Source organism: Diadema antillarum, unplaced genomic scaffold (genome assembly GCF_040938485.1).
Source record: "Diadema antillarum isolate AM-2024a unplaced genomic scaffold, OU_Dant_1.0 seq00001009_RagTag, whole genome shotgun sequence".
NCBI lineage: Eukaryota > Metazoa > Echinodermata > Echinoidea > Diadematoida > Diadematidae > Diadema > Diadema antillarum.
The window spans coordinates 169,844-193,755 of NW_027271845.1; the positions used below are offsets into that span (position 1 = coordinate 169,844).

The following is a 23,912-nucleotide window of genomic DNA, read 5'->3' on the forward strand; positions in this document are numbered from 1 at the left end:
GATGAATGCAGCGGTGGCGATCTACTGAACATTGCCCGCACGACTACAAAGCAGAACTAGAAATGTCGCTATGGCGACTGGTATGCCTCAGCCATAATGCATGATTCTCCTAATAGGTACAGATAGTACATGTGGACAATGCGTGATTACATTTTCACAAAATTGGCCAAATATTAAAATGACAAGTTTGTCACAAATTAGTTAAATGTTCACCTTCCTTGACCTAGGTTTAATTGGATGAATAGGAGAGCATGTATTTGGGAGTTAAGGACTTTGACTTGACTTTGACCCATTATGCATTGAGTTATTTTCAAGGTCAGAAAAAAAGTGCAATTTCTGTATTGAATAGTAAATTGTTACCATTTTCATCTGGCCTTTGACCCTAAAATTCATAAAATAATCACTGTCAGGCAGAACATGCATAAATATGTAGTATGTTTCAAGGTAACTTGAGCCACTTCCGAGATATGGAGGAAAAGCTTAGTTCAGCACTTTCACTTGATCTTTGACCTTTTGACCTTTGAGGCAAAAACAAAAGGAAAAAAAAAACTTTCCAAAGAATCTCTATTAGGTTATGCATGCATACACCAAGTGTAAAAAATATAATAATCCTGCCAGCATTGCATAAACATGACGAAAATAGTAAAATTTTGAAGTGTTTCCCTTGACCTTTGACCCCTGACCTTTGACCCCATGAACCCTACATTTTCTAGATAATCACTGCCAGTCAGTACATGTATACTATGTTCCATGAGGATACCTTGAACAATTTCCAAGGTACAGAGAAAAAAGGTGAAGTTTTAATATTATTACTTGACCTTTTGACCTTTGAGCTTTGACCTCATGACCCAAACTTTCACCAGAGAATCTCAATTAGGTAATACATGTATACACTAAGTTTCAAGAAAATATGTTCAGGCATTGCATAGATATGGTGGAACTGCATACACCAAGTGTAAAAAATATAATAATCCTGCCAGCGTTGCATAAACATGATGGAAATAGTAACATTTTGAAGTGTTTCCCGTGACCTTTGACCCCTGACCTTTGACCCCATGAACCCTACATTTTCTAGATAATCACTGCCAGTCAGTACATGTATACTATGTTCCATGAAGATACCTTGAACAATTTCCAAGGTACAAATGTACAGAGAAAAAAAGGTGAAGTTTTAATATTTTTACTTGACCTTTTGACCTTTGACCTTTGACCTCATGACCCAAACTTTCACCAGAGAATCTTAATTGGGTAATACATGTATACACTAAGTTTCAAGAAAACATCTTCAGGCATTGCATAGATATGGTGGAAATAGTTAAATTTTATGTATTTGACCTTGACCTTTTGACCTTTGACCTTGAGCATGTGCACCCAAAAGTTGATAGGCACAACTTCACCCCCTAATACACATACATGCCAAGTTTCATTAGGATACCTCAAAAAGTTTTGATAGTTACCCTGTCCACAAAATTCATTACGGACGGACGGAAGGACGGACGGACGGACGGACGGACGGACAACCCGAAAACATAATGCCTCCGGCACCACTTCGTGGCGGAGGCATAAAAACACGCTGAATTATCGGCTCGGCTACGGCTCCATTGGGTTTTTGGCCGCTATAGACAGGTTAAAATCTACCGCGGGAAACAAAATTTGTGGCCGCTGGCCGCGTTAGACAGGTGGCCGCTATACACAGGGTCTTTAACAGGGCTTTTCTCTCGGGGGGATTTTTCAGTGGCCGCTATAGACAGGTAGTCGCTATAGACAGGTGGCCGCTAAGGCAGGTTTGACTGTATCATAAATATTCTTAAATACCACTCTATGTACTCAATGTCAAGCCTCATATAAATGTAAATACTCGTATTATATGTCATAGAAAATCTGCATTTTTTTAACAGGAAACACACTGTAGTAATGCCTAATCATATCCCAAATAAATGTTTACCCGGTAATTCAAAAGTATGGCTTTACGATATCATAATGATTTGTAAACAAATTTTCCGTCATGTTTCTATTGCTGTTTGAAGGTTAACATATATACTGTATCAATGTGTACACGTTGTAGAATGGACAGAGTTCTGACTGCATATGTTTGCAGTGAAAGACATTGTCAAAATTACACCAGTACATACATACATGTACTATGGCCATTCAAACATTAATATATTTTCAATCAGACAAGAGCAAATAGAAGTCAGAACTTATTAATACTTGTGCTTTAAGATCTTACTTATCTTCCTTGTGTTTTTAAGAATAGCTTGCAGCCACTTGTGTGTTCTCTGCAACGCCCATGATGGGAGATCAATGAAACAATTCACTGTTTCTTCCTGAGGGTGTGGAAGGTTTCTGTCTGCAAGACAATTGGTCAGGATTACAAGGACGTCCAGAAAACGCTCTGCAAGCACTTGTTCTCCCCAGTCAGTCTCCTCTTTGCAGGCTATGTACATGATTGCCAAAAGGTGGGCATGAGATAACACCTGCAGCTTGGAGTTGTTCACACGCAGAGCCTCCATGATGGCCAGACACTGCATCCTGCAGCCTTCCCCTCCATCCAAGTGGTGCAGCATCTCCAGGACGTACTCATTGTAGGACCACATCCAAAGGTTTGCATCAGGACCAACAGTGACCTCATGGTCTTCATCCCTGTCACTTTCACAGCTGTCTTCTGTCCCAACTGAGGTGCGAGGGCAGTAGGGCGAAGAAATCAGTGCTATGGATTCTTGGCCCACTTTGGCGTAGATCTTCGCTTGGATGGTTAGACTTGGACGCTCCTCATTAAATTCTTCAGAGTACTTTTCAATGGAGTCAGCAAGAAGTTTCTGTAAATGGCGCAAGACATATGCTGGGCAGAAGTAGTTTCCCACCATGAAACGGTCAGACGGATCCTGCCCTTTTGGGATGAAATCAAGGTTTATGCGCTTCACTAGGAAATATCCTGGGGCTTTCATGACCGAGTGTTGGGCATCCACACATTCCCAAGTATTAGGATCCATTTCAATTGGTACCACCATTAATTTTGTAGCTGAATCATAGGCCTTGACAATGGTCACATGAGACCGATCAGCTGCAAAGAAGGCACTGCCAAGATGGAGACTCTTCTCATGCTGTCTGACATACTTCATGAAGAAAGTGAGGAAGTTCTGCAACTCATCTCTCTGTGTTTGCTGTCTTTCTTCATTTGGCACTACATAGGCTGAGTAGTAGCTGTTTAGCCTTCTCAGGAGAGGTTCACCATTGTTTTGTGCTTCCTGAGAACTTCCACCGTCACCCCCAGAGCGATTTTGAGCATTTACCTGGGCAGCAGCCTCTTCGTAGTCATCGGAGTCCACTTCTTCATAGTCCGACCAATCACAAGGTCTGGACATGACGGCTTCCTGGTTGTCTGTGGTCTCCTCCACTTCACCCTCCCCTGACTCCCCATCAGCTCCTGATGTTGAGGCTTTCTGCTTGGACTGTTGCTGGTACTGCCGCTGCTGTGTTTGCTTGGCTGCCCTGTATGCTTCGGCAGCTATGAGAGCACTGGCGGACAATACGCCGATCCCAGCTGCTCCCTTCAGTCCCAGCGACCACCAGGATTCTCTGCTTTGCTCTTGTGACTGCCTATTCCTGCCTGCCATTTCTTTCAGTCATGTGAAAGACCTGAAATAGAACATGGAAGAGAGACAATGGATTTTTATTCCCTCTGATGATCATTTCCAAGGACTGAATTAAAATAGTGGTTGTTACGAACATATCTGACTTTGTAAAAACATGTGAAACTTTGAAATCCAATAACTATCATTTTAGTTGCCACAGTGAGTAAGCCCAGAATGAATGAAGCATGGAATTGTAAATGAAAGGAAAAAAAACAACAACTAGAAATATTAATTGCCATGCAAAAGTGTGCATCTGTGTATAACGAAGGTTGTGGAACCTCAGCCATACAAATTAAACTCCCATTCAGTAGAATTTTTCTTTTCCATGAGATACTACAAAGCCCTCCAACCCTCCCCCGAAAAATGGCAATATGGATACATGTTTTTTTTTTTTTTTATATTTTAAGTCAATCAATGAATGAAAAAATAGTACATACAAATACTGTATAGAGCCATGGGGAAACAACTAAGTCACTTCAAAGAAATATGTTAAAAATTATGGACTACAGAGAATATATTACACATCATGTTTGCCCCTATGAACAGTGGGATACTGGGGCAACAGTACACAAAAAAAAAACCAAACATATTTAAATATGATGGATCATCATACAATTTTTTAATAGAAATCTGTCGAGAAATGCAGCACTTAGAGCCCACGCATTAAATGGCCATGGAGGGACCACTGGGGGAAACATTACCAAAAACAATAGGAGTGCAGATTTAATATGTATAAAATGTACAACATACACACCCTTTTACAAAATTTTCACAAAAAAATCTATCAACAAGTGGGGCCTGCAGAATGCACACAGCACAACGACCAGACCATGACTACTGACCCAATAACATGCACAATATTGAGGGCAGTATCACTACAAAGTATATGGGCTAAGAGTACAATACATTATACCCCTACGTTAGATGAATTGATACAAATGGTAAACAAAAAATCAGTAGAGTGTAGAATGTATCATATCTTCTCACCCAATACTGATAGGGAAAAGGCCAGAAGGGCAAATTAGAGAAAACAAGCTAAGGTAAAAGTTGATGGCAAATATGTAGACCTAGAGGAGAAACAATCCTAATGACATACGAAACTGATCACTTTAAACGACTTACACTGTAGGTGATACACTGGGGATGGGGGGTGATCACATATCAGTCGCCCGTGATTGGCAACTTTTTAAAGGGGTGAGTTAGAAATCCAAGCAGTGCATTTAGAAAAATACCGCATATGTTAATTCAAAACTAATCACACTGGTCATTTATATTCCTCAATTTTGATTCTCATCTTTACGACGAAGGAAGAGGTCTGTGATAAGAAAAAAATCAAACAGGACTCAAAAGTGTTGTTAAGGGTCATCCTGGTCTTAAAACAGGCCTTTTGAAAAATGAGCTTTGACCCTAATTTGCATTTTTAACCAAGATGGATATCGTATCAACTTGCTGTAATTATCGAATATTAGCAATTGGTTAAACTCTGTGAGCCTACATGTACAAAATTTTACACCAGACGAAGCACTGCAACCTCTAATACAAAACAAATGGAAAATGCGCGTGTGCCTGTGTTTCCTTGGATGTGTTCCACTTTTAAAAATTGATTCAACATGAATTATAAAACAATTAACAAACAAACATTGTTCATCCTGCCGAATATGCGCAGACATTTTTGAAATGCTTAAAAATGTCTGAATTGTATACAAAAACCAAATGGTAGTAATTTTGAGTATTTCTAAATTTTAATGCATACACATGCATACTAGTATGTCATGACAACTTGCCTAATAGGCACTGTGCAAAAAGATCTGCTGGTAGTCATGTGAACTCTTAAGCCTACCATATGTGACAAAGACATGACATTTATTTACAAAGATAAGATGGATCATTTGACATCTCAAAATCACAAAATGGCACCTAGATGATGTCAGATAAGCTAACATTATGGAAAGTTTTTTTTACCAAGATAACGACATGAGACAAGATGGTAGGAAATGTCAGTTGAGATATTGCATTCACATGTTGTATGTCAGAAAGAACGAGGAAAGAGAAAAAAAGAAAGGAAAGGAAAAATTCCTTATTCACAATAAGTGATCAATATGCTGTTAGCGTCAAGGAACAGGTTTAGAGCATTACATCAGCAGTAGGAATCGCAAATGCTTCTTGCACAGATTAACTGACGATGCTTTCAAACTGGCTGTCAATAAATAGAAGTAAGCGTTCTCACTAATCCCAAAGTTGACAATACCCTTTGTGGCCGAAATCTGTGCCAGAGTTTTCAACTGAGTGGGTTTGTTTGACTTTATTTGATGCTAAGTTGTGAGTTATTTGGGGGTGGGGGATCAGCTGGGTGTAAAGAAAGAAACAGGCAAGTTGTATCTCTGGCTTAGAGCTTGGACACTTGCAGTATCAAGTCAAATACCCCACAGTATGCGTAACCAATGGGCACCTTTTAAGTCCTTCACTGGAAATATAGTGATATGACACATCTACATACTAAGAATGAAGAATTTCTTAAACACATGTCTTCACATTATTTTTCAAAACTTTAAAGATTCATGATATACACGTGTAGCAACAAAGTGCTTTTCACATATCTACACTTTTACGATAAAAGCAATTGATTATATACCTGCTCACCAAATCTGAGACAAATTATCGAATTGCAGACTCTTCATAATATTTGCACAGTCCAAAGCAAAATCAGCTTCACCTTGTGTGACTCCAACTTCTTCACAGACAAGATCAGGTGGATAATTCTTACTAAGGTAACATTCTGTGTAATGTATTTTTAACATCTGAATAAGCAGCGGATGAAGATACTGTTGTATTGACTACTGTCAATTGCAGCCTTGTGATAATCGTTCACGATGTAGAACAATGTACTCCACATCTCAAGATAGATTTGTCCTTCTTTTCATTTGTTTTCCATCATCACATTCTGAAACCTTCACTTGTGAGTGTGACTATGATCCCCTTTACAGTGAGTGAAAAGGCCGCCAGGCTTCAGGCCAGCCTTCCTTTCAATGTAAACGCTCCAAAGGCCAAGCTCTGGAGGTACGTAGTCTTGGCCCGGGCTCAGCCCGGGCTAAGCCCGGGCTCGGTCTGGCCTTTTCTCACTGTAAACGCAAACTGGGCCAAATGCAGTACCAAATAGCGACCCCAGAAGTTCAATGATTGTGACAACATAGGATATGACGTTGTAATCCCACGTTTAGCAAAATTTTGTCGGCGTACGCTACAGAATCATCTCCATTAGCAAGTCGAACTGTATGAGGAGGTAGTATTTCCAAACTTGCGTTTAAATTTAAGTTATCATCGAATCATTTTAACTGTACTACATTGTTTCCTTCGTCTTTATCCATATTCTTGTGCATACAAAACAGATAACCAGTGAGGATCAGGAAAGAGCAGTTGAGAGTGTGATGTTTGAAAGTACAGGGTTGTACAAGTTCGCCCTGTATAAAAACCATAGCCCTTTGTTCATTGCAAATAGCCCCCGCCAGCGCCTCTACACGGTGACCCTGGCGCACTCCCAAATGCTTGTTTGTTTGCACTTGTAAGCAGAGTGCCACTACGACAAAATATTGAAAGGTTTGAATAAAAAGCCTGGGCTGAGCCCTCCACTGTAAATGCACAGAATTGCAGCCGCAAGTACCTAAACTGAGGCCATGCATGCTCAGCCTGGGCTCAGCCCGGGCCAGGCATTTTCTCAGTCTTATACCCCTTTCCCACTGAAGGAAATCTTCCCCGGGTGCCCCCAGGGGCACCCGGGTAACCCGCAGTGTGAAAGGAAACTCGGTTGAAACCTAGGGGAAGCCTAGGTGAAACACCGATTAAATTTTGGGCAATTTTTACCCTAGAAGCGTCTTGGGTAAACACCGATAGTTCAACAGGAAACCCCCGGTGGTTCCCCGAGGAACGCCCAGCGTGAAAGGTCGTCTCGGTGAAACACCGGGCGAAATATGCAGATTCTGTCCAAGGTCATGCTTTGTTTCCTGTCAAGCACACGTTTTTCGCTAGCTACCAATCGCGAGCTCCCAAATTAATCCGCACGTAATGCCTATGTAGAAAACATACACACGACTAGTATGTCGTTTGTGTGACGTAGTATACTGGAGTAGTATAGTATGGCTTTGCTTCGCGAACGAAGATACTTGGCATTGGGCCAGATGCATAAACGCTAGCAATTGCTTGTGCTAGCCTTTTACTTGAATCCGTATGCATAAAAACAAGCAATTGCTTGCGAGCAGAAGCTTTTGCTAGCAAGCACAAGCAAGTTCTCTAAAATGAGCTTGAGCTTTTGCTTAACTGGGACATTCCCTTTAAGTATAATTTTCATATTCATGAAAGAAAGACTACCCTTGTGCAGGAGTGGTATAAATCTACAAGAAATTACTCCTAAGTAGTGTAAGAAACTTCTTCATTTCAACAACGGGAATGTCCAGTGGTTAGCACGCAAAATGTGATGAAAAACAGGTAGGATGTCTGACTTCGGTGGAGAGCAAGGAAACCTCTCTCCATGTGTGATCTGGCAGATCCGGGCTAACTGTAAGCAGTGATGGGAATCAGCCAGTAATAAGTGTGTGTGTATAGATGTGTGTGTGTGTGTGTCTGTGTGTGCATTTATGAGTATCATTTCATAGCTCTTCTGCTATGTCAGGAAATGTTTCCGCACACACATGCCCTTTCAAATACATGCTGCCACACTCGCCTTTGTTCTTATGTTCGCACAGGCGTGACATCCCTTTTGTTGAAAACGCAAGCAATTGCTTATGCGGGACAAGCAAAAGGTATACCGGTAAGCACAAGCAAAAAGTTATGCACATGGATTTAGTCAATTGCTTGAGCTAGACCTTTTACTAGACGAGCTTGTGCTTTTGCTTGAAGCAATAGCTTACAAGTAATTGCTTGTTTTAAGCATTCGGCCCATTGTATTGGATCGTGTTGTATTGCACGCATGCCATATACAAATAAGTGCTGCGCAAAACTTAGATTAGTACATGTACTTGAGTTGCCGTGTTGTTTGTCCTTTTAAATGTTGCAGTTGAATTAATTATTTTCCAGTTAGTTCTGTGAATTACGAGTACGAACCACTAGTAAAGTATCACGTTCAAATGTCGCGCCATATTACACACTTCCGCTGGAATCGGCCGCAGTGCGAGCAAAAAAAAAACACGTCTTGGGGAAAGTTGCGAATAAAATTAGCTGAGAGCATTGTCGTAGGTGTGAAACGACGGCACTGAAAATTTCACCGGGAGGTTCCCCGGTGAATTCACCGGGGAATCCAACGGTGGTTCACAGAGAGGGGCAGCGGGAAAGGGGTATTACTCGATAGGGCCTACATGTATACCTTTCTCAGTAACAATTGGCCATGCAATTTGCATCTTGCAAACGATAAACGAGGCAATTCCGGTTGTTATTTTGCAGGGTTAAAGGTCAGGAGTTGTTATTTTGCAGGGTCAAAGGTCAGCAGTCATTATGCTTTTCGCCACATCGCTGCATAACAGTAACAGTATGAGCAAACAGTGCAATCTTCCGGTTTGGGGAGGTGAGAAGAGAAAGAGTGGAATCTCTCTCCCCACCTCCCTGCTTTAAACGTAAACATTCCGATCGACCACGAAAAGAAAACATTCCAGGACGTCCAGGGTGTCAGTTACACGCACCGCAGAAGAACGCTGATAAATCAACTCATGCAAGGTCGACCACTTACAGCAGCACTAGGCAATGACTAGTCCATTTGTGATCAGTAATTGCACAGTGACCATCAGTTTTACAACTCTCAAACTTTAAACAGAGAAGTAAAAACTAGAAAAGCACTCTGAGAGCGCAGACCTCCGCCAAGCATGCAAATCATTTTCACCTGTCCACTGATCTTGTTCTTCCGTAGAGATATCAGTGATTTCCACCCATACGTTATAGCATTGTGTGCTGAAAGTTGCCAGATTTCCCATGATATAGAAGCCTTTTGTTACGTCATAAACACTCAGCTGCACGGCGCGCCTCACCCCAGCAGAAACTAGAGCACGCACTTTAGTGCGCGCAAGCAAACCTCAAATATGCGCAGCCTGAACTCCTAAGTTCATTGACCCTTCCTGCCAAAATGTCAAAAATCCTTCATAAATTCCCCCAAAATTCTCAGATCACTCCCAAAAGTTAATCGTTTGGTACTTGTGTCATTCTCAACCTTTCCTGCAAGTTTCATCCCAATCCGTTAACTACTTTTTGAGTTATTTTGCACACGGACAAACTAACAAACCAACGGTAAAGAAAACATAACCTCCTCCCTTGGCGGAGGTAATAAAGTGTAAGAACGTCCAGAAGTTTGAAGTTTGCCTGTTACAACTACATGTCTTTGAAGTTGGAGTTGAATGATATACATTGATGAACAATTTTGCAATTATTCAACATGTTGATGGTCTACAGGTAGTCAAATGTGGCTTGATCTGTATCATATACAGTGTATAGCCGTATTTACATATTTTCTTAATTTACCTAGGGGGATAGGTAATAATTATGATATTGACTGGCCTTTCTTTCGGGAGGTACCAGATAAATATTACCCGCACTGAAAACATATTGCCCTCGTCTTCGACTCGGGCAATACAAATGCTTTCAGTTTGGGCAATATTTTCTGGTACCTCCCTCAGGGCCAGTCAATATTATAATTTAGGAGGTTTGGACCCCCTGGGGCCCCCAAGGAAAGCATGGTCCCCATTAATACACTTTGAGATCCTATCTCCATAGGAATGCTACTTGCCAAGTTTGGTGAAAATCCATGATGTTGTTTTCAGCAAGATGAAAATTTAGGTCCCCCCCCCGCGTTGGGGGGGGGGGGGGGGGGCAGCCCTGGATCTGCAATGAACTAACTTGGAACTACAGTCATCAATACTGTACAAGCTCAAAGTAACTTTGCTTTATCACTTCTAGTTCTAGCGAAGAATTGTAAATATTCCTTAAAGTCGGACGATCGTCACCCCTATTGGTACGTTATTTCATAAACTCCCGAACGACCAAAGTTTGTGCATGCAATTGCGCAATGCCAGACTCGGTGCTATATCCATAAACGTGTGGGGCAATGCTGCCACTGAGACACGTGTGTGCGTGTGCGTGTGTGTGTACGCATCATACACAAACATTGTGACCGCGAGCTGCCGTGATTAGAGGAGAGAGGCCAGAAGACGCGTGGCTCTTTTGGCCTCTCTTCATGCACGTGCGCACTGAGAGTCACATGTGCGTCCATTCGGAAGCTCTCGCGGCTCGGACAGCCATTTTGGGTCAGGAGATTTCTAGTCTAAGTTTTGTTCGCTGACCCATTGAGCAAGTGCTATATTCTCATTCGGTGTCAATACATTTGATCTTGATACAGAATGGGGGAGGCAGCCTGTTGTGTTCATCTCCGTGCCACACAAACCACTTGCCACGATTGTAAGGCTTTAATGTGTGTGTGTGTGTGAGGGGGGGGGGGGGAGAATTAGGCCCCCTTGGGTCCCCCAAGGGAATCGAGCATGGTGCCCTGTTGAACAAATTGAGATCTTAACCCCCTGGCATGCTATACTGTCAAGTTTAGTAAATATTCATCAAGGGGTTTTCAACGATGATGAACATACAATTTACATTTACCATTTGGACCCATCCCACCCCACTCCCTTGGGTCCCATGGGGGGGGGGGGGGGGGGGGCACCCCAGAATCTGCCATGAACAAACTTGAAACAACAGTCATCAATACACTGACTCATTGTATTAACTAAGCTCAATCACTTCGTTCTGGTTCTAGAAAAAAATCTTTAAAGGGAAGTAAACCCAAACAGCAATGTGGATTGAGTGAAAGCAGCAACATCAGTAGAACACACCAGTGAAAGAGTGAGGAAAATCGGACAATCGATACAAAAGTTATGAAGTTTTAACATTTTGGTGTTGGAACAGCTGGATGAGGAGACTACTAGAGGTTATGACGTATGAGTGGACAACAATACAAAGAAAATACAGTCAAACCTGTCTATAGCGGCCAACCAAGGGAGACGGAAAAAGTGGCCGTTATAGACAGGTGGCCACTATAGACAGGTAATCCAACTTTGTGTGCATTGCTTACCGTTGTATCCTTACATGTACATGTACCGTGTATGTGTGTATGACTAATGCAGGCATACACCGTGTGTTTCATGCATTTAACCATGCAGGTCTATATGAAATTGTTGCACAACAGCATGTTTATTGTCGTGAAGAATCATGCATTATTTATATGGCTGAATGAGGGATGAATGCAGCGGTGGCGATCACTGAACGTTGCTCGCACGGCTACCAAACAGAAAAATACGCTGAATTATCGGCTTGGCTACGGCTCCATTGGGTTTTTGGCCGCTATAGAAAGGTTAATATCTCCCGCGGGAAACAAAATTTGTGGCCGCTGGCCGCGTTAGAGAGGTGGCCGCTATGTACACAGGGTCTTTAACAGGGCTTTTCTCTCAGGGGGATTTTGTAGTGGCCGCTATAGACAGGTGGCCGCTATAGACAGGTGGCCGCTAAGGCAGGTTTGACTGTATAGAGAAAAATTCAACAAAAATTCACTTTTCTAACGTTAGCATTATAAAAGAGCACTTGACTAACCGCTTTCTTTCAGAAAGCAATGGGGATTAAATTGCTACCCTTATTGAGCTTAACATTAACAATAACATACGTCAGTATCAAGTTGATGGAATTTGTAATCTTCATGAAAAATGTTTTTTTGTGTGTGGAATTTTCTTTATATTTGCTATATATGATTGTTGTCTGCTCATACGTCATAAGCACGTCTACATCAACATACAAACAGCATACATATAAAAACAACATTGTACACAAACAACATCGCTGGCGCTGGAGTCACACACGTACACGTCTATGGCTGCGTTTATCACCTTTCCCCTGTTTAAACGGCTTTCCAAAGCCCTATCCAAAGCCCTTTCCGAAAGGGCTTTCAAAACAGCTTTGTGTTTATCAACTCGTAAAAATTCCTTGAAAGCTGTTTGAAAAACCTGTTTCTGCCGAGAAAAGGTTAAAAGGAGTTGAACTTGAAACTTACCGCAGCAGCGACCCCATCACGGACAAATATACAGCGCCCCGCGACGGGGTTAACTTGAAACGTATAGGCAGGTATCCTATTACCGAACAGTATCCTATATTACCGAACGCGTACATTTTCAATGGAAGCCCATTATTAACAACTCGAATACGCGCGCATCCATTGCGCTATGCACGCGCATCCATTGCGCTATGCACGCGCTGTTATCTCACAAGGGAGGCCGGTGCAGAAAATTGCTAAACTGCATCAAAAAACAGAAAATTCTAGTAATAATCGCTGAAAAGTTGATGTTTGTTATTCTGCGTTAATAACATTGACCGAAAATGCAATGCCTAAATTTCCCCATAGAGGGGGCATGTTCGGTAAATATAATACGATTTGCGTCGGTAAAAAGACATGGTTTTTGTGGAAGGGTTATTTGAAATACAGATTTTGTTAAGTGCGTGGCTTAGTTTTCAAATAATACTGATACAGCTAAATTTATCAGAATTTTAATTATCTTCTTGGAGATCTTTAGCTAAATTGAAGCATAATGTTGCCCGTCTGGAGAAATTAAATAAAAATCGTTCGGTAATAGGATACACCTCCATACCCTATGTCTCGCCAACCGGCGCGCGGCGGCAAGCTTGCTGATCGGATTACTAGTAGTGTGCAAGTGCCCACCGTACAAAAAGGGACAGGTCCCACACATACATGGTTTATAAACAAACAGTCAAAATCATACATTCTGGTCACGATTGATACCTTCAGCATGACATCTGCTCTTAGCATGTGATGAAGTCATTCGCCGACACCCCGTGAAACAAACGTTTTTTTCCGCTCAGTCCACAACTCAGCTCGCTCACTCAGGTTAGACTAGCGACTATGTACAGTGTATGTCGGCCGTTCCCCCATGCACGAGTTCTGGTTACTGTATGTAGGTACAGGTGCCGCCGTATAAGCGGCGCTCTATCATCTTTGGTAAAACGTAAACACTATCTACCGTACGTAATTAACCAGGGTCGTGGTAGTAATGGAATTTTACGAGAGAGTGCTTCACACGTAGAAGCATCGATCACACTGCACAGCCCGCGCCCATCCATCGATGACACAGTTTGCTGATGCGATGAGATCTCATTGTGTGTCTTTGTTTGGTGGGGGATTTCTCCTTCACAATTTTCTAAATACCAGTACATTGCTCATCAGCGTTCTTTTTTTTTTTTTAATGTGGGATCAACATTCACAAAAAAGGAAAATAACGGGCATACTCGCGATTGTAAATACGCATTTTGGTTAGTATGCGTGTTCAGATCGAGACTCCAACCCCAAGCACCTTCTGATCTGGAGATTCTCCCGCCTGAAACCCCTACCAAACGGGAGACTCCAAGTTGATGTGTGCGAAGCGCGCGGTAAGTTCCTAGGGTTCTAGATGCTCTCTGGTGCGATCTAAGGCTTATTTTTTCAACATACGATAGCAATAAGTAAGAAATCCTTTCCAACGGGAGACACAGAGCCAGGGCGGGATAAATTAAATCTCAAACGGGAGAACGGGAGATTTTGCAAAAATGGGTTTTCGGTGGGAGATCTCCCGTCGAAAACGGGAGAGTTGGAGTCTCTGCGTGTTTCATTGTACTCTGGGGGTGTTTACAGGAGGTTCGAATGACCCCCTCCCCCCCCCCCCCCCTGACATGCAAGGTCCGCTTGACAACAGCAAAATTTTACGACGAAATAAGAAAATTTCTTTTCCAGCAACTGAAGACTGTGTGTGTTTGTGTGTGTGTGTGTGTGTGTGTGTTATGTTGAAGAGAGATGATCGGCAGTATAAGTTGATAAATGGATTACACATTTGTATTTTTGAATGGCATTAATTGTACTGTTTTATGTTCATGTTACACCCAAAATGGGTTGATTTATGAATGATTTGAATGAAATCAATAAGATATCATTGAAAAACAAAAAAAAAAGTGTCTCTCTCTCTCTCTCTCTCTCTCTCTGTTGTGTGTTTTAAGATTTTTTTTCCGTAATTAATAAAAAAAAAATCAAATGCATAGTAGAGTTATGTCATGACTACTTCATTCCTCTCCCTCAGGACTACACCTAATAGGCGTTTTCACATCAGCCCGATAAAATCCAAGCTCGAGATATTTTTTATTCCTCAAGTCAGAAAATAGCGCGCTATTGCGAAACATCGGGCTGATGTGAAAACGCCTAATTCTCTCCCTTTTCCTTTCTCAGACAGAAACATCTTCAGAACACTCTTCCACAGCATTCCAGTTTCAGTGGATTAACCACCTGCCCTTGGCTCCCTTTAGCTCGAGTTATCTCTTCTTCTTCTTCTTCTGATTAACTCTGCCTCCTTCAATAGACTGAAGATTCTTGCAGACCGGTGCTATTTACATTATAATACAATTTATTTACAGATATTTACAAGCACATAGAAAATTTGACGAAAATACTAGCCACTGTGATCAACCGTTAGACGGTTTCGAAATGATCCCACAGATGGCGCTGAAACAATTTCTGACGACAGGGAATTCCAGTTCCTTACAGTTCTTGGGAAGAACGAATGGCGATGCGATTCAGTTCTCGAATATGGTACCTGATAGGAGTGTGGTTGCGAGGCTCTCGTTAACTGAGTAGCCTGTTTGATGATATAGTCCTGTGCTGAAAGAGGAGTGAGATTATTGTGTATTTTGTACATCATAATTAGCCTGTCATTTTCTCTGCGCTGTTCCAGAGTGGTCCAATTAAGTTCTTGTAGCATTTTGGTGACACTCGAGGTGTTATGGTAGCGATTTAAAGTGAATCGCGCAGCTCTTCTCTGGACCATTTCCACTTGGTGGATTAGGTTCTTGGTAGATGGGTCCCAAACTGTGGAAGCATACTCAACAATTGGTCGAACCAATGTTTTGTAAGCTGTGGCTTTAACATCAGAAGATTTTATGCGAAGATTGCGTTTTAGAAATGCAAGCACGTTATTGGCTTTATTGACAATATTGTTGATGTGTTGGGTCCACTTCAAATCAGAAGTGATGGTTACACCCAAGTACTTCACGGATTCAACAGATTCAAGAGGGGCGTTATTTAGATGATACACGTGTTGCACCTTACTTCTTTTCCTGGATATCGTCAAAACCTTACATTTATCTGTGTTCAAATCCATCATCCATTTTTTCGCCCAGTCACCAATTTTGTTTAGGTCCTCTTGAAGATTTTGCGTATGATGTTGATTGTCGATAGTCATGTAAGAAATTGCATCATCAGCAAAAAGGCGAACCTTTGACGCGAGACCATCAGGCAAGTCATTGATGTAAAGTAGAAAGAGGCAAGGCCCAAGAACCGACCCCTGAGGCACTCCAGATCCTACCGCTACTGAAGAAGATTTAATACCATCCAAAACGACCCTCTGACTTCTTCCACTGAGAAAACTTTGAATCCATTTCAGATTTTTCCCCCTGATACCGTACACTGTAAAAAATTGCTGTAAAAATTACAGTAATTTTTAACGGTAAAATGCTGTAGGAGCGATTCTACAGCAATTTGCCGTATTTTTAGGCGGTTCACGGTAATTTCCTGGAAGCATTAGTGCTGTTCTTTTCGCAGACAAATGTTACAGTAAATTACTGTAACAGAGCGCCCGAAGTGCATTCTGGGATACAAAACGTCACACGCGCATGCGCACCATGCGCGAGCGCAGAACATAAATCTCTGCAAACGTTTGGGTGTCTGAAGGAGAACATAAGTTGCCAGTTATCTGTGGAAATCATCGAGAATCAAGTGCAAGTGTAAATTTCCCTGGTAAGTGGTGATGATGTTTTTTCTAAGGATCTTTTAGATCTGGAAATTTTGTGTCTATATTTTTCCAATATTATGTAATATTTCATGGATATTTGACATTCAATTCATCGTACTCACTTTTCGCGCTTTCTGTGTTGTCTACGCAAGATGTGTGTGTTAATGTGTATGTTGTGTTGTCTACCTAAGATGTGTACGTGTGCGGGGAGTTTTATGTGTGTGGCTATTACTATGCCTATCCCATGCAGATTCGAACGAGACGACTGGACTGGACTGAACGACTTTAATAACTTAATTTTGAATGTTCAAATATTTCAACACAAGATCTATCTATAGAATGTTAGAACAAGTTGAAATTATCTTATAAGTGCTTCTTATCACGTCGCAGGGTGTGGTTTTTCATTCGCAGTAGACTAAAATGCATAGGGTCTAACACTAGCGTTACAGTTAGTTTGCAAGAATCCACAGTCAATTGAAGGAGGCAGACTTAATCAGAAGAAGAGAAATCCTAATGCGTATCATGTACAAGTACTGTGCACTACATACTGTACGTGTATGGTCTATAGTTTACTGCATGCTATCCTAGCTGGCCGCCGGCTGACAATGACAATGACAATGACAATGATTGGCTATTCTAGGCGTCCTTTGTGTTCACAGCGCACTAACGCTACGCTAGCGTACAGCCTGCCTGTGTGAGCTGAGATCTATCTTCATTTGCATTGATTAGCACCTTCTGTCTCTTCTGACAACTGTAACACTGAATACTTGACCCAGTCCCAATCAGGCATGCATAGTCAGGAGCAAACGATTTCAGCGGTTATCTTAGAAGTTATCAGAACATACATAAAAATGCACATATGGGACTGGATTCTAAATGTAAACAAGTAATGAATGCACCTCTAACTGTTAGTACTGCCGCTGTTTATTTTGACACCTCGGAAGGCATTGATGATATCAAATATATATTGTTAATCTTCGATCTGATTTATTAGCTGATAAAATATAAAATCACATAGATAAAGAGTTGATCTTTTACCGAGGGAGAGGGGTCCATTCAGTCGCGTCAGTGCAGGGAGTGACTGTTTTTATTTGTATGGCGCAGCAACGCAGGTAGCCCGACAGACAATGCAACCTTTTTTTTTTTCTTTTTCTTTTTTCCTACCATATGCATTGTACTGCGCATGTGTATGTGCGGACAAATCCGACGTGACTGAATGGACCCCTCTCCCACGGTAAAAGATCATTTAATAAAATAACTCTTTATCTATGACATGATTCTATATTTTATCAGCTAAATCAGATCGAAGATTAACAGCATATTTAATATCAATGCCTTCCGAGGTGTCAAAATAAACAGCGGCAGTACTAACAGTCAGAGGTGCATTCATTGCTTGTTTACATTTAGAATCTAGTCCCATATGTACATTTTTATGTATGTTCTGATAACTTCTAAGATAACCACTGAAATAGTTTACTCCTGACTATACATGCCTGAGTGGGACTGGGTCAAGTATTCACTGTTACAGTTGTCAGAAGAGACAGAAGGTGCTAATGCACTTTCATATCCTGCCCGCATCCGTGAAAGAATTTTCCTCAAAATTTCAGAGAGTAATCACCAACATGTGTCGCATCTTTCACCTCAATTTGAATCAAGTGAGACAGAGGCCGAGGGAACTCTCTGTCAGTGTCATCGCTCAACACGATCTCTCTGCTGTATGCTGAAGTTAGTATCAAATCTCAGTGTTACGTGCATGTTGGATACACATTCGCCTAAATTTTGATCTTAATGCTAAATGCTAGCATCAGTTTAAACGTATCGCACACAAAGTACACACTAACACAGCGGAGAGACCGTGCTGAGCGACAAAGCGACGACACCAACATCAGAGCCGTAATGGAGGCTTCCCTCTGTCCAATGTGATTCAAATTGAGGTGAAAGATGCAATACATGTTGGTGACTTTAATGACCATTACATAAATTATCTACAAAGAAAGGTTCAATGGGCCACCACCACAGATGGTACACCGAATCAAGGACCAGTGGCCATATCTCTTCCTTCCTACCATGTTCAGTATAAGCATTTTGCAACCCTTACTGGTGTCAATATTACCTCCACCCTTCTGACCGCATTTAGAGAGAAAGGACAAAGCCATCCTTCAATTCCTAGTGAAGGAGAAATGGGACGATAAGAACGATGCCCGCCAAATTGTGGAAGCGGTATATGGCGAAGGGGATCCCAACTTGCACCAGGTCGCATGGGCCATCTTGACAGGTCTCCAGGGCTTCTTCAAAGTGAAGGATGATGCACTCTTCCTCCTCTGGGATGTAAGAATTAATGATTACGTTTTATTCTTATCTGTACCCCAAAAATATTTTGCAATATTAGTCTGGAGTGCAAAAATTAGGCATTTGGTTATTGCTTTCATGCCAATCACTCTACGCTTTGTGAATACATTATGCTTTCTTTATGAAATTCATCTTGCCAGCTAGTGCATTGGATTGAAGGATTGAACCGGTTAAATGTGTTGAAGCTAAGTACCAGTTCTCAAGAACCTTAAATTCTTTTCTCTGTGGAACTGTTCCTTAGACTTTTTTTTTTTTTTTTTTTTGTGGGGGGGGGGGGGGGGGGTTGAGTGAGCCATTGGCACACCCCATCTAAAAAAAAAATCTCCCCCCCCCCCCCTGCAAGTATTATGCAAGTTCATTGATGAACAACTGAAAATTGTTTTGAGATTGGATTGGAGCTTCAAATTTGGGGACTGCTATATTTAAATCAAAATCAATTAAATGACACTATAGTGTAGATTTGAATCGAATGTGTAATTGTGGTATAAACACTTGATTTTCATATGATTCTTTTCCTTTATGCACCCTTAATCTTCAGGTAACTGCTACTGCTGAGGAATTCGAAAGAGCAAGCGAGGCAACTGAATGTGAAGCACCGAAGCTTGTCATCCAAGGTGCGTTATCATTTAAGACTTCCAAAGATTTTGATTGAAAATCGTTGTAGAATGATATAATTGGACATTGTAAACATTTTCACTTTTGGGTGTAGATTAATGTCTGTATAGATTATGTGTCCATCTTCTTAACCAGACTTGTAGTTATCGTACTTTCAGCCTTTTACAGTTTTTAATTCATTTCAAACTGTAACATCATTTGAATGTACAATGCAATCACTTACCAAGGAGACATGTGAATACCGTATGATCCTAACCAAATGGTAAAAACAAGAGAGGAAGAAAAGAGCAAAAAACAATCTATACTTTTCACACTGTGCTCTTGTCTTGTGATATTTCCACAATGTGTATTGGAATGGAGGGGGGGGGGGAGGAAAAAACATATCTGGTCTATCAAAAATGAGACGAAAATATTATACATATAATGCATGCTCTTGAGTTGAATATGTACCATAGTATGTGCATCCATATACGGTATATTTGACGAAAATGAGCATGTACTATGCGTTATATACATGTAAGATGGGAAACTGCTTTTGGGATCGGAACTCACAAACTCTACATTGCAACATTCATTGATAAAGTGCAATGAACTCTGTATTATCGATTAATTTTTATCGTTATCGAGCGTTGTTTATGGCAGTTTGTGTAAAAAAATGGCATATAATGAATTATGCAATGGCAAGACACGCGAATCTGACCAATCAGAAACCTTGTTTCATACAATATATTTTACTCTTTAGTGAAAGGTGTCAGAGATGTTCCCATCAGCCAGTAGCAGAAGCAAAACCATAAATCAGTTAAGCCAAATGAAGGTCATAATGATTAAATTGTAACTTTATTTTTGTTTGATAGGGGATCCCATTGCCTCAGCAACATCCAGATGGACTGTTGTTGTGGAAAATGGTGTTATTGGTCAATCTACACCAGCTGAAGCAGGCTTCATTTGTGGGTTATCCTTCCCGTTTGCCTCATACTACAATCTGAACTTGCAGTATCAGTGCACCGCATCCAAAAAACTCGAATTCATTCAGAGGTACTAATGGCATGCAAAATATCAGAAGCATAGAATATCTGAGCTCTTTTTTATTTTGAATGTACTTTTTCATGTGTCAATATGCTGCAGCCTGCTGGAGGTGGGTGCCGGAGGGATTAATTTTGTTGTTGTTGTTGTTGTCCGTTCATCTGTCCTGTTTTCATTCTCTCGATAGCTGAAGACCCTTTTGGTGGCTCCCCTTCAAACTTGGCTCATTTGGGGTCAAAAGTCATAGAGGTTATTGTATACATGAAAAATACCATCATTCTTGTGATAACTTAGGAAGCAACTGACAGAACAACTAAAAACTTTACTCATGTATGCATATGGCAATGATAATCTGATTAGATTATCAAAGTTTTTGAAAATATTAAAAGTTCAGTGTATTCAGATATGGCAATGTTGGAGGCATTAATTTTGACTGCCATTCAAGAATCCATCTGGTTATTATATTGTTTTCATTGAAAGGGATTTATTCAGGGTGGCTTTAAGAAAATGCAACATTCTAGATCTTTTGATTGTGATCTGGAATTGTTTGAGGTATTTGATAGATCAGCACTTCCCATTTTATATGACATCCACATCATTAATTATCAGAACTTAAGGCATTTTGATTCTAGAGCATTTTTTCTTGAAAAAATAGACATTTCCAAAATATGTTTCATGTACTTTGCTACCAAAATCATGCTTGGTGGAGTAAGCAACATGCACTTGTGGGCTTGCCCTAGAAAACAAAAGCATAAGCATAAGTTTTTGGTAAGGCAAATAAGATTTTCTTCACAACTGTCACATTTTGAAGGTAAACATACCTTCGGGCAATGCTGTGTGAAACTCCAGAATGTCAAGAACTATGAACTACTAGCCGACAAACATCAGGCATACTAAGGTGTTTTTTTTTAGTTTGTGTTTGTGTTTGCGTTTGTTTATAATTTTTTTTGATAGTTTGTTTGTTTGTTTTTTTGCCTCCTTTGTTTCAGAGAAGAGCTTGGCTCTTTACTAGCCAAAAAAAAAAAAAAAAATGTATAATCTATTATTAATGTTTAATAAATTTCAGTATAGGCTTGCTAATCATGAGTCGATTATTTATATAAAGCCAAACAAAAAATTAAAAAATCATTTCAATTGTGAAATTAATCTATTTTTGTAATATCTTACCATCTTTTTTTCTTTCTCTCTGTCAGATATCTCCTTGGAATAAGTCTGGACGGATCCAAGTGCGGCGGATGTAAGAGACAGTGCAACCCCAAAGTAGTGGCATTTGTATGCCGCTTCGCTGACTTCCAGTGGCTTTAATCTTCACCTCTAGAGATTGAAATCTACACTCCTGTAGCCAGAGGCAGCACTGCAACCCAAAATAGTGTCATTCGTACGCCAATTTGCTGACTTCCAGTGCTTTTATGCTTCACCTATATATTATCACCTGCATGTAGCCAGTCCTAGGGTGTCGTTACCACCAAGTGCCTGCATGAATGCTGGCACACTTAATTGGAATCAGTCCTGATGGGTCCAAGTGCAGAGGATCTAAGAGGCAGCAGTACAACCCCAAAATAAGTGTCGTTCATACGCCGATATGCTGATTTTCACTGGGCTTAATGCTTAAACCTGTATATTTTATGTGGATTTCGCCAGTTGTTAGGTCATCCTGAATTTCAAATGCCTGTATGAACAATCACACACTTGCCTGTGTGTTGTCATAGAAGTGTAGATTACAATCTGATTCTGAGTATTTTTTTTTACTTCCAAAGTCCAAATTTTAGACCTTTTCTTTTTTCAATTTGAATGTGTAGAAATATACACATTGTAAAGGACCTATAATTATAGAAATTCATGTTGACTTCTTGCTTCATACTTTTGTATACATCACACATTCATTAAAGGGGGTACCGAATGCTGAAACAATGTTAGTTCATTTTAAAAAAACATGTTTTTATTAGCAGAAAATCATCTGCCTAAAGTTTTTTAAAAATTTGTGTTGCCAGAAAAACCCTAAATTATGGTAAGATTTCAGGAGAGTTTGGCCCCTCAGCTGTGTCCCAATTTCAGCTAGTTAACCACAATGACGTCAAAGTGGTTACCTTGTCGCCCAATTCTAGCAAAATGTGCGCAAGGTATAAAGCATTTTGTACAGTCTAGGGCGCGACACATCTGCAATACGCGAACCTTGGTAACCACTTTGACGTCATTGTGGTTACCCAGCTGAAATTGGGACACAACTGAGGGGCCAAAATATTCTGAAATCTTACCATATTTTGGGGATTTTCTGGCAACATGATTTAAGAAAAAAAAAATTAAGGCAGGTGATATTCTGCTAATAAAATCATGATCTTTTAAATGAACTAAGATTGTTTTAGCATTGGGTACCCCCTTTAAAGGGGATTCTAGGACAACTACCTAATAGACAACTATATATGCCCCGGAGAACTATCCTCCAGGAAACCATCCCCCCCCCCCCCCGGAAAGTCAGCCCCTGACAACTATCCCAAGGACAACTGTCCCCAGGACAACTAACCACCAAACAACTATCCCTTGGACAGGTACCCTGGGGTAGGGTAGTTGTTTGAGGGGTAGTAGTCTCGGGGGTAGTCGCCGGGGGCGAGCTAGAGCCCCCTCCCCCTACATATTTATGCCTCCGCCTACCAAAGTTGGTGCCAGAGGCATTATGTTTTCTGGTTGTCTGTCCGTCCTGCCATTATAAAAACAAGAATGGCCCTTACTGGCCATATAATACCTCGTTCTTTGAGTTATATATTCATGTTCAAAATCTGATGCATGAATGAACATCTGAGAAAACAAATTTTGAAGTTCTTTGCAATCAAGTTTTATACATGTATGATATTAGACCTCTAGTGTAAAGCTGTTTACTTGGAGTATTTTGTGTAATGTATAATATCGGTGATGTACATTGTGTATATAGTTCTGAAATAACAGCTCGTTTGTCCAAAGATTTTTTGGCAATCTAGAGCTTGTGGCGGCCAGCCCCACTGGTTAGTATTGCAGTACATGTATTAGGAATATTTTACTGAATGCAATTTCGTCTATTTGGCAATTTAATGTGTAATTGGTAATTTAAAGGCACAGGCTAACCCTGAAAGAGCTGGGTTAATTTTTAGTCTTGTTAGATCCTTTGGGGGGAGGGGTGATCACATTGTGGCATGGAAAAAAAGTCACGTAAAGTCGTCGTGGCAAAAAGTTTTCACCTTTCACTGCTTCCTCGTTCTTGCAATAACTCAAAATCCATTTCAAACATGATGCTGGTATGTATCACCATATGAAGACGATATGATTAGATTTTGGGATATGTAGGTCGAAGGTCAAGGTCACAAACATCAGTTGCTGTGCTGGTAGACGTTAGCCTTGTTAATGCGATATCTCCAGACCGATTTGAGGCATGAACTTCAAACTTTGTGTAAGTATGTATCACCATAGGTAGATGATCTTGGGTACA

At 40.8% G+C, this 23,912-nt stretch overlaps 1 protein-coding gene across 1 annotated transcript; it reads right to left on the reverse strand.

Moving 5' to 3' along the window:
* Positions 1-1,566: 1,566 nt before the first annotated feature.
* On the reverse strand, positions 1,567-13,578 carry LOC139742619 (mitochondrial dynamics protein MID49-like). The gene is made up of 2 exons (XM_071653143.1): positions 13,441-13,578; positions 1,567-3,639 (listed from the first exon to the last, which is right to left on the reverse strand). Exon 2 carries the CDS (start codon positions 3,615-3,617, stop codon positions 2,205-2,207), a length of 1,413 nt encoding a protein of 470 aa, XP_071509244.1. The 5' UTR covers positions 3,618-3,639; positions 13,441-13,578; the 3' UTR covers positions 1,567-2,204.
* Positions 13,579-23,912: the final 10,334 nt, after the last annotated feature.

Bases quoted from the DNA above. Each gene is read 5' to 3' on its own strand.
- LOC139742619 (XM_071653143.1), bottom strand. From the start codon at position 3,617: ATGGCAGGCAGGAATAGGCAGTCACAAGAGCAAAGCAGAGAATCCTGG.